General features: G+C 43.0%; 1 protein-coding gene across 1 annotated transcript in view; it reads left to right on the top strand.

The window, feature by feature from the left end:
- The first annotated feature begins 5,830 nt into the window (after window positions 1–5,830).
- The window catches only part of POU2F3 (POU class 2 homeobox 3), a 98,259-nt gene continuing 89,550 nt past the window's right edge, over window positions 5,831–14,539 (top strand). Inside the window, exons 1-2 of the mRNA XM_027835530.1 lie at window positions 5,831–5,880; window positions 11,014–11,327. Coding sequence (XP_027691331.1) covers window positions 5,831–5,880; window positions 11,014–11,327 — 364 coding nt within the window. The remainder of the gene's footprint in view (window positions 5,881–11,013; window positions 11,328–14,539) is intronic.

Here is a 14,539-nt window from a genome sequence, read left to right as displayed (position 1 = left end):
GTAAAATGTTTGTTCTACCTATCTACCATCTGGGTTTATCGTAAGGGTAGTACTTTGAAAAGCATCAGGTTCTAGAGCTGAGGCAATAGTATGATAAGGATGATACTTGTTTGAGTTGTACTAATGATAATTATCATACTATTAGTTGCTTGATGATGATCCTGTGACTGGGAAGTCAGGGGTCCTGGGTCTTAGCCCTTGGATCTATCACTAACGAGTTGCATGAGGCTGCTCAAGTCAGTCCAGCCCTCCTCAGTTTCCTCATTTGTAAGATAAAGGAAATTATTTCTCAGGTTTCTTTCAAGTCCCCAAATTTATGATCTACTCTTCTAGAATGGAAAAGAACTTAATAGAGTTCTAATACACCAAATTTAATAGAGTTCTAATACACCCACATCTACCCTTACACACACACACAAAAGAGCTAGCTATCTCAACTTCTCAATTAGGGTTGGCTTGAAACAAAATCCTTATCTATGGATTCTCCCATCCATAGAACAGAGCTCAAATGCACACCATCAGCTTCTTCAAAATTCTCAGACATATTAAGAGACCCAGCATCTCTCTGCTTAGAAATAGGCAGCATTGTAGTTGAAAGGAACATTGGACTTGAAGTCAAAAGGACCTGGGTTTGACTCTTGACTCTGGAGTTTACAAACTGGGCAACTTGAGCTAATCTCTGAGTTTCAGTTTCCCCATCAGTAAAATGAGGGCACTGATACTTGTGTAATCTACTTTTCAGAGGAAAAGAGCTTTGTAAACTTAAAAGAGTTATAGTGATGAGAATTACCATTGCTACATCAAAGGTAGGTCCAGAGATTCACAGGAATGGTTAAGTGTTGCAGAGAGGCTGATTTGAGTTTGACAAAAGAAAAAAAAACTTCTTTATAATTAATAGGACCAGGTGCATCAGTTGTTGCAAATTTTGCTTTGAAATAAAAAGGTTTTACCCTCTCACTATTTCCTTTGCTTTATGGATTAGAAAAAAACCCAACACTGCATCAATTGACACACTTTGGTCCTTGGAGATAGTCTTTATTTCCAGTCCTTTTATTAAAGCTGACCAAAAGTAGAACAATCTGCTTCCACAGGTAGTGAGTTTCTTCTCACTGGAGGTCTTTAGGCAATGACTGGATGACTGCTGTTTAAGAATTGTTTAGAGTGGAGAAGATTTTTTTTTACAGTATTGGATCCAAACCAAATGGATCCAATGAGATAATATATGCACAGAGTTTTGCAAACCTGAAAGCACTATATAAATGCTAGATAGCATTATTATTAATTATTGGGTGGACCCTAAAGTTCCTTGGGCAGTAGGTGGCAGAGTTGATGGAGCACTGGGCTTGGAATCAGGAAGACTCATCTTCATGAGATCAAATCCAGCCTCAGACACTGGCTGTGTGACCCTGGGCAAGTCACTTAACCCTGTTTGCCTCATCTATAAAATGAACTGGAGAAGGAAATGGGAAACCACTCCAGTACCTTTGCCAAAGAAAACTCCAAATAGGGTCACAAACAGTTGGATACGACTGAAATGACCCAAACAACAAAACAACAACAAAGTTCCTTACAACTTTGAAAATCTCTGAAGTTTCTTGTACTTTTAATTCTCGTCAGAATCTTCCTTTCCCAAATACCACAAGAGGGCACCATGAGTCTAGATATACAGCCCTGAGGGGCCAAACATTCTAAAGGTATTTAAATCCAATTCACTTGTAAGTCATGGCAGCACCTTCCTGATGTCATGGTCCTCTTCGAGAGGGAAGGACAAACAACAACAACTAGGTAGCTTCAATCAAACTGTAGGAACATAGAGAAAAAGGTCACCTTGTTGTCTTGAACATTATGGACGAAGGTTGTCCCTAGAACGTGTTCTGTCTGCCTGTGATTCTATCAGCCAAGTGTTTGGGGGGGGGGGGGCGAGGAAGGGGATGGTATTGGGAGCACACAAGCTAATCCTGAGGGCTTTTAAAATGCATGATATACTTCTAGATCTTCAATTGTGCAATGAAAAACACGTACGTGTCACTTTTTTTTTTTAGGTGAGTGGTGATCTTTAATGCTAAAGGTAATACCCATATCAGTGATATCATGGATCCGTTTATGTACTATATAAAGTTAAATTTTCTACAGTATAGTAGCCAGAAGATCAGCGGTTGGTTGTGCATGTAACTTTTGGGGGGCTGAAGAATGCCAGAGCTTGGGCCTCCAGAGTAAAGACATTCCAGAAACTTAGTCACTTAGCCTGTCTAGGCCTCAGTTTCCACAGCTGTAAAATGAGAGGATTTATTAGATATTCTCTCTAAGGTTAGATTATATTAGATACTCTTTCTAAGGTTCCTCCCAGCTCTAAAATGCTCTGATTTTGCGAAAACCCAGGGTTTTCTTCAACAGCCTTATGTGGTTCCCCAAGAGAATTACCTTGGAAATGATCACATTTCTGTAGCAACAAGGTTTTCCTTCCTTCTTCACTACAACCTTGGAAGGTAGGCAATGCAGCAAATATTATCACCATTTTACTAAGCTGCAGAGGAGTTCAGTGAGTTGACCATGGTCACAAAGTTAGGAAGCATCAGAGCCTGAATTCAAATCCAGATCTTTAAGGAGTACTGTGATAATTAAAAGCTTTATGTTGTTTGAGGTTATTGTTTGATTCTTATTTGATGCCATAATGACAGGACTCTGATATGGAGTCATTTAGGCTAAGTGCTCCTAATGCCCATTAAAACATATAGGCAAAACAGACAATTGTACTTTTCCGCTGCTGATTCTGTGACAGATGGATGAGGGTTGCAGTTTTTGATGGGATGAGCTCTTGACCTACTACAGGGGGGCCCGGAGTCATTCTACTTCTGCTGCCTTAGTCAACAGTAAATCCTCCCATTACTTTGTGGTCTAGACAAAGAAAGTTCCCTTAGCAGCACTTCATCCAAGCCTAAGATAGGTTAGGGACCCTGAGAATATTTCCACCACATCTGGGTCTGATTAGGAACACCCCTTCCTACATCTGGCACCAATTACCTGTTCTCAACCAAGCCCATTTTTAGGGTATATGATCTTGTCACCTGAACCCCAACTTGGAGCATATTCTGCCCCCAACATGTCTCCTTCACCCTCTGCCCAGGCTCGGTTTTTTGCATGTGGGAACAAACTACTGGTTGTTTATATTGTCATAGTGTATATGTATGTATACAGACACACATATATACGTATACATACATACACTGTATATGCTATATATAGTGCCATAGTGTGTGTGTATATGTGTATATGTATATATACATACATACACACATACATATATGTGCCATATATAGCGTGCCGTGCTGTGTGTGTATACACCACATATATATCCATTGTGTGTATATATACATAGAGAGACGTATATTTGTTTGCCAGCTTGCTGCATCAAATAACAATAAAGCACTTGATTGTATTGTTTCCCCAAGTGCCAATTTTCTAGAAATCAGAACCCAGGTATTTGCTTTAACCAGAAGGACCAAAAACAACAGCCCCTAAACCAAATAAAGCAAGTATTTACTAGGCAAATAACATCTTAGTATTTTTATGAAAATGGTTTTTAGGTCCCCATTGAAAGACTCTCAGGGACCCCCAAGGGTTCTCAGACCACACTGTGAGAACCCCTGCCTTAGAGTTACCTGGGACTTTAAGGTTATTTGCCCAAGATCACCCAGCTAGTAAGTGACAGAGATGGTGTTCATCCCACTATCCCAGGCTGCCTCCAGTGAAGACTGTAAAGATACCCTGCTACCACTTTGACAGTTGTGAGGGGATCATTGTAGGAATGTCACTCCAACTGTTATCCTGAGCACTGTTTTCACCTCCCCACAGTCCCCCACCCCCAAGCCTCCAGACTGTCATTCTATACCACTCTCACCAAAGAACCACTCAGGACTATACCTGTGGCTCGGATGAAAAAGAAAAACCCTGCCCCATGCTGATCAGTCAAGGGAGAAGAGTAAGCACTGTATCCAGCTCTAGGAATAGTGAGCTTTAATACAATTATAAATCATCTAGTTGGTCAATGCCCCCAAAATTTGAATTTCTCAGTCCAGGAACTCCTTCCACTGACAGAGAGACAAACAGACAGATACAGAGGGAGAATAGAAAGAAAGAAAGAAAGAAAGAAAGAAAGAAAGAAAGAAAGAAAGAAGGAAGGAAGGAAGAAAGAAGGAAGGAAGGAAGAAAGGAAAGAAAGAAGGAAAGAAAGAAAAAAGGAAGAGAAAGAAAGGAAGGAAGGAAGAAGGAAAGACGGAAGAAGGAAAGAAAAAAGAAAGGAAGAAAGAAGGAAATAAAAAAGAAAGGAAGAAAGAAAGAAAAAAGGAAGGAAGGAAGAAGGAAAGAAAGAAAGAAAGAAAGAAAGAAAGAAAGAAAGAAAGAAAGAAAGAAAGAAAGAAAGAAAGAAAGAAAAAAAGAAAGAAAAAGAAAAATACATAGATAAATATGTAGGTAAGTATATAGGTAGGTACATGGTTCAGTAGATGCTATAGAGAAGTGGTTATCAAACTTTTATGTCTCAGGACCCCTTTATACTCTGGAAATTTATTGAGGACCCAAAGAGCTTCTATTTAATGTAGGTTATATTTAGGGATGTGCTGGCAACTGTTTAACAACCAGCTCTCTGGGGGGGTGGGGGGAGGGGAATGTACACAGGACACATATTTAAGCTTGGTCTGCATTATCCTCATTTTCTCCATCACTCTCTTAAGTCTAGACAATAAACAAAACAATACATGAGGTCCTATTTTGAAGCATTTACTGATTTCTGGGTGTAAATACTCACACTTGGCTCTCAGGAGTCAGGTTGAGTTGACTCTAAAATATCTATCAATCAATATTTACTATATTGGAAATTACTCATTTATTAATGGCTAATTTTAAATTAGAAAATTTACTGTATTAGAAATTAAAACTGAAATTTTAAAAATACTCATTTAAAATAATTTTAAAATCCATTATGTTAATATAAATAGCTTATATTTTGAAAACTGTTTTCCAAATAAAAAAATTTAGTGAGAAGAGTGATATTGATCTGCATACTTTTATAAACCTCTTTCATATCTGGTTTTGGAGATAGCTGGATAAGCAAATCTGTTTGTGCATTTGATCTGTTGTGATATATTATTTTGGCTAACACAGATATGCACCTGGAAGAAGAGAGGAGTATATTAATAGGCAAATAACATCTTAGCATTATTATAAAAATAATTTTGACCTTGTATCCCTCCTGGTTTCAGAGACCCCAGGTAGACCTCAAACCACACTTTTAGAAGCACTGCCTTAGAAAATTTACCTGGAGCTCTAAGATTATTTGCCCAAGGTCGTACAGCTAGTAAGTAGCAGAGATTTGAACTCTGGCCTTCCTGAACCCAGGTCTGGCATTTGATTCACTCCATACACTGTCTTTTATCCAGTGTAGCCCAGAAGAACAAGATCCAAAGGCACATAAATTATAGAACTAGGATTAGAACCCAGGTCTTCTGATTCTAAATCCCACATTCTTTCCATTAGAACATGAGCTGGAATCTACAATCCCCAGTCACTCAGTCTTTCCAAAGAGGAAGTCCTTTTGGACATCCAAACTTCCCTTTGCCACCTTTGCAGAAAGATAATCATGTTGGCCTGACTCCCTCTCCCAAATCTCCTGCCTCCTCTGGAGCTGATTCCCCTTCCTGCCACCTCCATGCTCGCCAACCTTAGGGTTTGGCTGGCAGTCTGGCAGAGCTAGAGGGGACTTGTTGCTTGGGCAGCCTTCCAGGGCCCTTCCCCACTCGCTCCTTCCCTGGTCTGACAACTCAATCGACTTGACATGACAGGAGACGGGAATGAGTGGCAGGGGCCAGTCGCCAAGACACACAGGTAGGGAGGGAGGGAGAGAGAGAGAGAGATTTCTGGGAACTTGCTTTGCCCCCTATCTTAGAAAACAGCTGCCTCACCAGTAAATGTGTCTCAGAGGAGGAGATGATCAGCCTCTTGGAATTTCCTTTTCTGAGGCCATTAGCCAGCAAGGGATGAAGCAGAGGGATAAAGCGAAGGAATGGAGTTGGAGGGCTAATAGTCCCAAAGAGGAACCAGGAAAAGCTGCGGAGGGGTCAAACGTCATCACAATTTTGACCAGCAATGTCTTGGAGCCAGAGCTGCTGTTCCTTTCTGAAAAAAGTCCTCCAGCTGTTGACTTTAAAAAAAAAAAAAAAATTATACTGGCTAATTTGCATGCTCATTTGCATTATCATTTGCATAAGGCTCTTTTGATGTCTAAAAGCTCTGAAATTTCCCCAGCCTCTGCTCCTTTTCAGCCCTGTTTTTTCTTCTCCCAATGCTCTCAAGTGAAAAAGAGGCTCCAAACCTTACATATCCCTAACCATTAGATATCTGCCCCCAGATAATCTCTTCAATCTAGATGGAAAGTTAAGGTCATCCCAGAAAGTGGTAGGGAGGAGGGAGGAGGAAAGAAAAGGAGAAAGAAATACGAACCTCTTGCTGACAGCCAGGGAAACATTGCCAAGTTTACAGTCAATTACAGGACTTTAAATCTGGGGGAAATAATATAGAAATAACTGTCACCTCCAAATCTTGACCATCCTCTTCATCCTGACTGAGACCCTTCCCCTACTAATGGTTCAGGAAGGAAGCATGGAAGTAGTGGAAAGAACACAGATTTTAGAGTACCAAGACCTGAGTTTCAATTTGAGCTCTCCTGTTATTGGCTGTATAATCTGGACAAGTCATTTAACCTTTCTGAGGCTGTTTTCCTCACCTGTAAAATAAGGAATTGGACTAGGTTATCTACAAAATTTCCTCTAACTCTTGTTCATTGTTTTCAGTCGTTTCAGTCTTTGTAACCCCATTTGGGGTTTTCTTCGTAGAGATACCAGAGCGGTTTGCCATTTCCTTCCCCAGCTCATTTTACAGATAAGGAAACTGAGGCAAACAGGGTGAAGTGACTTGCCCAGGGTCACACAGCTAATACGTTTCTGAAGCCAGATTTGAACTCAGGAAGATGAGTCTTCCTGACTCCAGGCCCAGAACTCTATCCACTGTGCTATCTAGCTGCCCACCCAACTCTAAAATCCTATGATTCTATAAGGCCCTCTCAAACCTTGTTTCCACTAGTCCACTCTTAATCACAACGTGCCATTTCAGGTATAAGGGTAAAAGAGAAGAATGCTTGGCCATATGCTGTTTAAGGTTCTAATCAATGATTTGGTTAAAGGCATAGATCCTGTACTTACCAAAATTTGCAGATCCAAAAAAGATCTACGCGGGCTGTAATGTTGGGCTAGACCTTATAAGATAACAATAGGAATAAAAACAAACTCTTGTACTCCGTTTTAGAAACTGACTTATGAAGTAAATGATGAGGGAGACACAGTCTGCATAAAGAGTATTCAGTACCAGAGAGGCAGTAGTCCTATGTGTTGTGGTCAGACCACATCTAGAGCAGGACTCTTGGTTGGATATCACATTTTAGGAAGAACATCAATAATCTGGATAGAGTCTAGAGGACAGTAACCAAGATGATGAAGGACCTTGAACATGTAAACCAGAAAGATATATTAGGCCGAAAGGAGACTTAAGGGTTTTGGTGAAATGCTAGCTAAAATGAGTCAAGGGTGGAAAAATGTAATGCAATCTTAGGCTGCATAAGGAGAGGCCTAGCAGCAAAGACTAGAGCAGTGATGCTCCCTCTATCCTCTGCTCTGGCCAGACCAAATCTGGAGCCCCATTTGCAAGGCAGAGAGTCACAATTTAGAAAGGACACTAGGAAGGCCATAAGGATGTTCAATACCCATTGCTTTGATGGGGGCACCTCACCCACTCCGACAAATCCTGACCCAAGAAAGTAGATTTAGAGAGCCCTTTCCCCATTTCTTCTGTCCTTCCTTCCTTCCTTCACATTCCAATCCAAAGAGAAAGAAATTCATGAAGTGGCTACTATGTTTAAGTCACTATGCCAGGCATTAGAGAATCAAAGATGAGAACAGCATGGCTCCTGCTCTTAAAGGACTTACAATCTATTTAGGAGAATATAACATGAACACAGATAAGTATAATACAAGGTTGTCTGTGAAAGACGAGGAGAAAGAGAAAAATTGCTTTAGGGAAATTAGAGAGTATAAAACACGTTGGAGGGGGACTGGAGGATTGGGAACCCATGAAAACTACATAATGGTGGTTGGCCCTTGAACTGGGTGTTGGGAGAAGGAAAAAACTTCAACAGATTCAGATGTAGAATATAGTATGTTACAGGCCTCAAGGACAACCTATGTGACTGCATTGAGATAGGTGGGAGAGGGCAGGGCATCATTAGGAAACAGTTAATAGTCCAGCTTGGCAAGAGCATAGAGCACTAGCTGTCAACTAGTTGATCTAATCTAATGAGATAATAATTGAAAAGTGCTTAGCACAGTGCCTACCACATAGTAAGGGCTTTATAAATATTAGCTATTATTATGATATACTACTTGGGATTAGAAGATCTTTCTTCCCTCTCCCTGTTCAGGACAACTAGTCCACTTTAACAGGGGTCCTTGGTTAGAGTGGCCATGATTGAGCCAATTCCAGGCCAGGAAAAAGTGGGAATGGTGGGGATGGGATGAGTCCCATTACGTTGTATTAAGTAGAATTGTAGGGTCAGAGAATCTTGGAGCTGAATAGCATTAAACTGAAATAAACTTGGAGGTATCTGTTCCAATCCCCTCATTTCACATAGGGGAAAACTAAAGGCCAGAAAAAGGAAGTGATTTGTCCAAGGCCACCAGCCTCAGAATAGAGGTCCATCTCCTTCCTCTCTGCATAAAGCATCCCTTACCTCGAGTATTGGGATGTGCCTTAAACACCCTGGTGCTATGACTGACCAGAAGCTAAAAGGGACCTTAGTAACAATCTAGTTCAGGCCCATCTTTTTTCAGATGAGGAAACTGAACCCCAGAAAAGTAAAGTGATTTGCCCGAAGTCACAGAGACCTGGATTCTAGCCTAGGTCTTCTGATTTAAAATCATTGCTCTTTGCTCCACAATGTTGCCCCTCTGTCAAAGTATATCACTGTGGGAGGAGAAGGGTGAGGTTTGAGGTAGGGGGAACATGCCACCTTGACCTCTGTCCCAAGCCAACTCTACCTTAGTCAGGATGGCCCTAGGGCATCAGGTTTTCCAAACTGGCAAGAAAACAGTCTGAAGGCTGGAAGACTCCATCCAGTGACTGGGCCCCTCTCACCTGCTAGGGAGGCCAGCCCCACCCAGACAGAGCCCAACCCATCCATTGTTTTTTCCAAAGTACTGCTGACCCAGATGGGGGTGGGGGCATTGGAGAAAGGGGTCAGGATCTGGAGCCAAGAGTAGTATTTTCTGAACATTTAGCCACTCAGTGATTCTGACATGCAAATGATATGCAAATTTAAATGATATGCAAATTAGGGTCACAGTCAGGAACTTAGGCTTTTTTCTAAAGTAACAATTGCAAGGCAGCAGTCACGTGAGAAAGGCCAGCCCATGGGAAGGGGGTCTGCATTTGGAAGGGAAGCAGGACAAAAAGAGAGAAGAAATCGAGCAGTAGCTAGAGCTTTGATTGGGAAACAGAGGCTCTTGGGTCCTCTCTGCCTCTGAAACAAAACGTGATGAACCCCATATGCTTCCATACCATCTTTGGCTGCTTTTTTTAATCTTCCATCTCCTAACTAATGGGAGAATTCTTCTGTCTTCCCTTCACCTCCCATTCAAGTTATAAGAGTGAATGGAAGGAAAAGACATCATGACTTAAGGCAACTGGCAAGAAGATAACTTCTATGGATGCCAAAAAAGACTGCCATTTGCTAGCCATATAATCTTAGATAAGTCATGTAACCTTGCTGAGCCTCAGTGGTTTTGTTTTGTTTTTAAATCTATCCACAGGAACAATTGTACTTGTACTACCAATATCACAGAGACATAGGATCACAGATTTAGAACCAGCAGGGAAGTCAGAAGTCATTGAATTGAATCCCCATAGGTGGGGAAACTGAGGTTAGGAGAGGTTAAATGACTTGCCTAAGGTCATACAGGAAATTTGAGGCAGGATTCAAACCCAGGTCTTCCTGACTCCAAGTCCAGCTCTCTATCAGTTTCCCCAAGAAGTGAGAATCAGTTGAGGTAAAATAATGATCAATGTAAAATGTTTTCCAAACTAAAGCAATATACAAATGTCATCTATCATGATTATTATTATAATTTGCTTGGTCCTGGAAGAGGCTACAAGAGAAACACATGAGCAGTACCTAGCAATGTCATTGGGAGCCCCAGAATTCCACTCTGGGCAAAAAGGAGGCCCAGTCATCCCAGGGCCAATGGGTAGTTGGTGCCCACAGCTTCCAGCTCAGTTTTTAGGGTTTGAGAGGAGAAAATAAGATGGGGCCAGAGCAGGGATTTGGGGAAGAGCTGAATGACTGTTTTCCAATACAAGATCTAAAGCTGTCTTTGGACACCAACTAGTCCAGAAGTCCTTAACATGGAGTCCATGAACTTGTGTTTAAAAAAATATTTAGATAACTGTATTTCAGTATAATTGGCTTTCTCTGTAACCCTATGCATTTTATTTTATGCATTTAAAAATATGATTCTAAGGAGGGGTCCCTAGGCTTCACTGGATTGACAAAGGGGACCATGACACATTAAAAAGTTGAAGACCTCAGATCAAGTCCAGCCCCTCCCCCCAATTTTAGATAAACCAAGCCCCAGGCAGGGGAATCAGTTTTGTCCAAGGTACCACAAGTAGTAAGTGCAGAGCTGGAATTTGAACCCAGGTCCTCTGACTCCAAATTTGATGGTTTTTTCCCCCTACTACATTGGCTTCACCTTCAACCAAAAGCTTTCCTACCCAGAGTTCTTGAATTAGAGACATGAGGAATGAATCTTAGAGTGAAGACAGAGAAAGTTTCTAGCCTTGGGTTTTGGCCGAGGGCGTCTGAACTTCCACCATTGTATCTCCTTGCCCTCATCCCCATACCTGGTCCCCCAGCTCCCCATATGCAAATGATCAATTTGCATGGGCCATCTGCCAGGCCCGGAGACCCTGCCAGGGAGGGTGTGGCCCCAGTCAGTCCCGGCAGGCGGCTCCTTCTTCAGTGCCTCATGCTCACCTAGAGAAGAATCCTCAGCAGCTCTGGGCTGGTAGCAGCAGCTGGTCGGCAGCGGAGTGTAAGGGTTGCTGGGAGGGTAAGGGGATCCTGGCTGCCCAAGGGGACCAGCTGGGGCGAACAAACAGGGCCTGGGTGGGTACTGGCTTTGGCCCCATCTCAGGCAGGATGGTGAATTTGGAATCCATGCACACAGGTGAGGGGACTGAGAGAATGGGATCTGACAGGTGTCAAACTGGGTAGCTCCCTGTTGGTTCTGGGCAGCCCTCTAGGGCTGGGGGTGGACATAAAGAAAACTTGGCTTCCCAAAGTTTTATCCTTCCACCAGTTGGGGTAATAGTGTCATCTGGCCTTAGGTGACTTAGATTGGGGAATGGAGCACACTATATAAAGAGAAAGGGACAGACTAAGAGAAAGAGATAAGGGAACCAGGAAAAAGAATGTGGAGGGAATGTTGCAGGAGGGAAGGGGGAAAAGAGATGTGAGCGCTTGTATGGGTTGATTTAGGATGTGTGGGACAGTGGTAGGGATAGTATCTATCTGTGAGGTGTGTCTATATTCACGCAATTCAGAATTCAGAATCTAGGATTCAGAATCTAGGAGCCAATGCACACATATGAAATCCACCTACCCCCTCTGACTCATAAGGTTAAGGGCATATATGTCAGGGTGGGATTGAAGATATGCGCTCATTTCTAAAATGAAGGTGTCTATTGGGGCTATCTGGAAAAGGGCATAGGAGGGGGCAGAGCATGTGTGGATGCAAGGCATGTTTATTGGATTGCAACCCCCTCCTATACATACATGTTAGAGAACTATATATCCACATGTGTGTCCTGGGGCCAAGTCTTGAAGAGCTTGCCCATATCTCAGGTGGTGGGTTGCGGGGGTTGAAGATGCCTGCACATGTGTGTGAGGTGTGTCTGCATGTGTTGGGAGGTGTGTCCGCCCACGTGCTGTGGGGATCTTGGCTGGCTCGGTAGGCTCAGTGCATGGCGGTGCCGAAGAACTCGTGTGCATATTCTGGGCCAGGTCTGTGTCCTTAGTGGGAGCTGATCGGAGCCACGGATTGGGAGAGAGCATGCACATGGGTCTGTGGGGTAGGTACTTGTGTCCATTTGTCTGTCCTGGGGTGGCCACCATATTCTCAAGGTCTCCTGTGACTTGAGTAAGGGCAAATGGTCAATGGGAACATTTAACCTAGAGATCATTTTTGCTGGGTAAACAGTGACTGAGATCTGGAGAGATCAAGCCCAAATCCATTCACCTTGATTCCCTCCTCCCCTACCTAGGCTAGGCTAGAGACAGGCAGACAAAAGTGCCAAGGAGATAAGAGATCTTACTGGGAGTTGGCACTGAGCTGGATCCCACCCTCAGACAAGCTATTCTCCTCTTTTTGATTCTCTAATGCCACTGACTTAGGAGGCTGGAGACTGGACTATAAAAGGTCATAAACTTTTAGATTCCAGGGCTTGAGCAGTTAGCTGCTTGATACGTCTGTCCCTGCCCTAAAGGGTACAGAGGGGACGCTTCTTCAATCCCAACACAGAAAATTAGACTAGACAAAAGACATTTGCCCTCTTTCGATAAGTCATAGGAATAGGGAAGTTCTTAAAGCATCTGAATTCCACAGCTCCAAAGCGGCAAAGGGGAAGCTCAGAACCCTTTGCGGGGTATGGACAGTAAGTGAATTCCAGAAGCCGAGCTAGCCAGAACCAACAAGGAGTCAAGCTCAGCTCCCAAGGACAAAAGCATAGTTCAAGCATGGAAATCACTTTCTCTTCCACAGGGCTGGCTTGTAGAACTTGAACATGAGTAAGGACCAGGACAGAGGGCTGTTGGGGGGTGGTTTCTAGATCCCAAAGAATAAGCATGACCAAAGTAATATTATTCCTATCAGCATATGTAGAGTTCTTTACATGATGTTTACAAAGTACTTCCCTAGACTTATCTCATTTGTTTACAAACATGTGGCTGGGAATGTTTGGGGGCTGATTCTGCCTAATTTGGGAAGGTGAGCTTTGGGCAAGCAGGCAGATCTCTTCCTCCCCATCCCTACCTCACCTCCCTTAAAATGAAGACCCCTCTGCTTGGAATGAAAGCTGGGATTTTCTTCAGACATTGCTATCACAATGGTAGATGGGGTGGGTGGCGATGGCCAGGGAAATCCCCCTAGTGATCTTCAGTGTGAAGATCAGAAGCCTTCTAGGGCTTTCTTCATATTATTGATTACTAATTGTAGTAGTAGATGGCAACTCACATTCATATAACTCTTTGATCCTTGAATGGAGGTAGAGGCAGAGGGAGATCCAAGACCCAGCAGAGGAGAATCCTCCAGAACTTGGAGCCAAGGCTGGCACTGGGGGCATTTCATGTCAGGGATTAGAGGGTTGTGGTCGCCTTTGGATCCAGGGAGATTGAGGGTTCATGTGAGGACAAGTGAAGAACAGCATTCCATTCAGTGTGTCTTACAACTCCTGAAGAAAACTCTCATCTCATTATTCTCTCCACATGCATTTGTAAGCCATAGCTTTTGGTAGCAAAGAGGATAGAGGGCAGGGAGGAGAGAGAAGAAATGGGGCTAAGTGAAAGGTGGCGCAGGTTGGTGTTGAATTCCCAGATAATTCTTGCTCTGATTGTGAACAGGCAACATATGCATGAAACCTCTGTGAGATCTCTCAGTGTAGGACCTACCCTTCTCTGTCTAGACTCTCCTATAAGGTTTCTTGGCCCAGAGTTTCCTCCCTGAGGAGTTTGTCTCAATTGGAAGCCCCTCCTTGAGCTCTCCTTCAGTATGGACCTTCTTGGTAGAGTTACTTTTTGTCTGAGCCCTGTATGAGATCTTCCTTGGGTCAAGATCTTCTAGAGGGACCTCTCACTTTCTAAAGTCTTACTCACATTCTAAAGCCCCATCTAGAGTCTTGATTCTAGCAGACACTTCATAAATGTTTGTGGAATTGGTTAGATTTTGTTATGTTCATCTAGTGTCCTCTGTAGGGTTGCTGTCTGATGACTCTTTGTGGGGTGCCCCTTGTTCTGGATTCCTCTGGAAAATCTTTGTTTGGGACTCTTTGTTGGGTCTCTTTGTGTGAACAAACCCCTTTATGGGGAAATTTCTCACTATCTGGGATTCTTTGTGATATCTTCCTATGGGTGGACTCTTCTGTGGAGTCCCCCTCAGCATGGGATCTTCTGTGGGGTTTGCCTCACTTTTGGAGTATCTTCTGTAAGCTTTCTGTAATTGTAAAGCACCCTTGGTTGGGGCATCCAATGTGATCTATCCCACTCTCAAGTCAATTGACGAGCTCCTGTGCCTTCTCAAGGACTGTAAGTGGGTTGAAATTCTCCTCTGCCTTTACTACAGTCTTGTATCCTGCTATTCCTGGTAAATGGTTGGTGAGTCAAAAG

Source organism: Vombatus ursinus, unplaced genomic scaffold, assembly GCF_900497805.2.
Source record: "Vombatus ursinus unplaced genomic scaffold, bare-nosed wombat genome assembly UNPS02014816.1, whole genome shotgun sequence".
Classification (NCBI taxonomy): Eukaryota; Metazoa; Chordata; class Mammalia; order Diprotodontia; family Vombatidae; genus Vombatus; species Vombatus ursinus.
The sequence above is the reverse complement of the archived record's forward strand: the minus strand, read 5'-3'. Positions and strand labels throughout refer to the sequence as shown.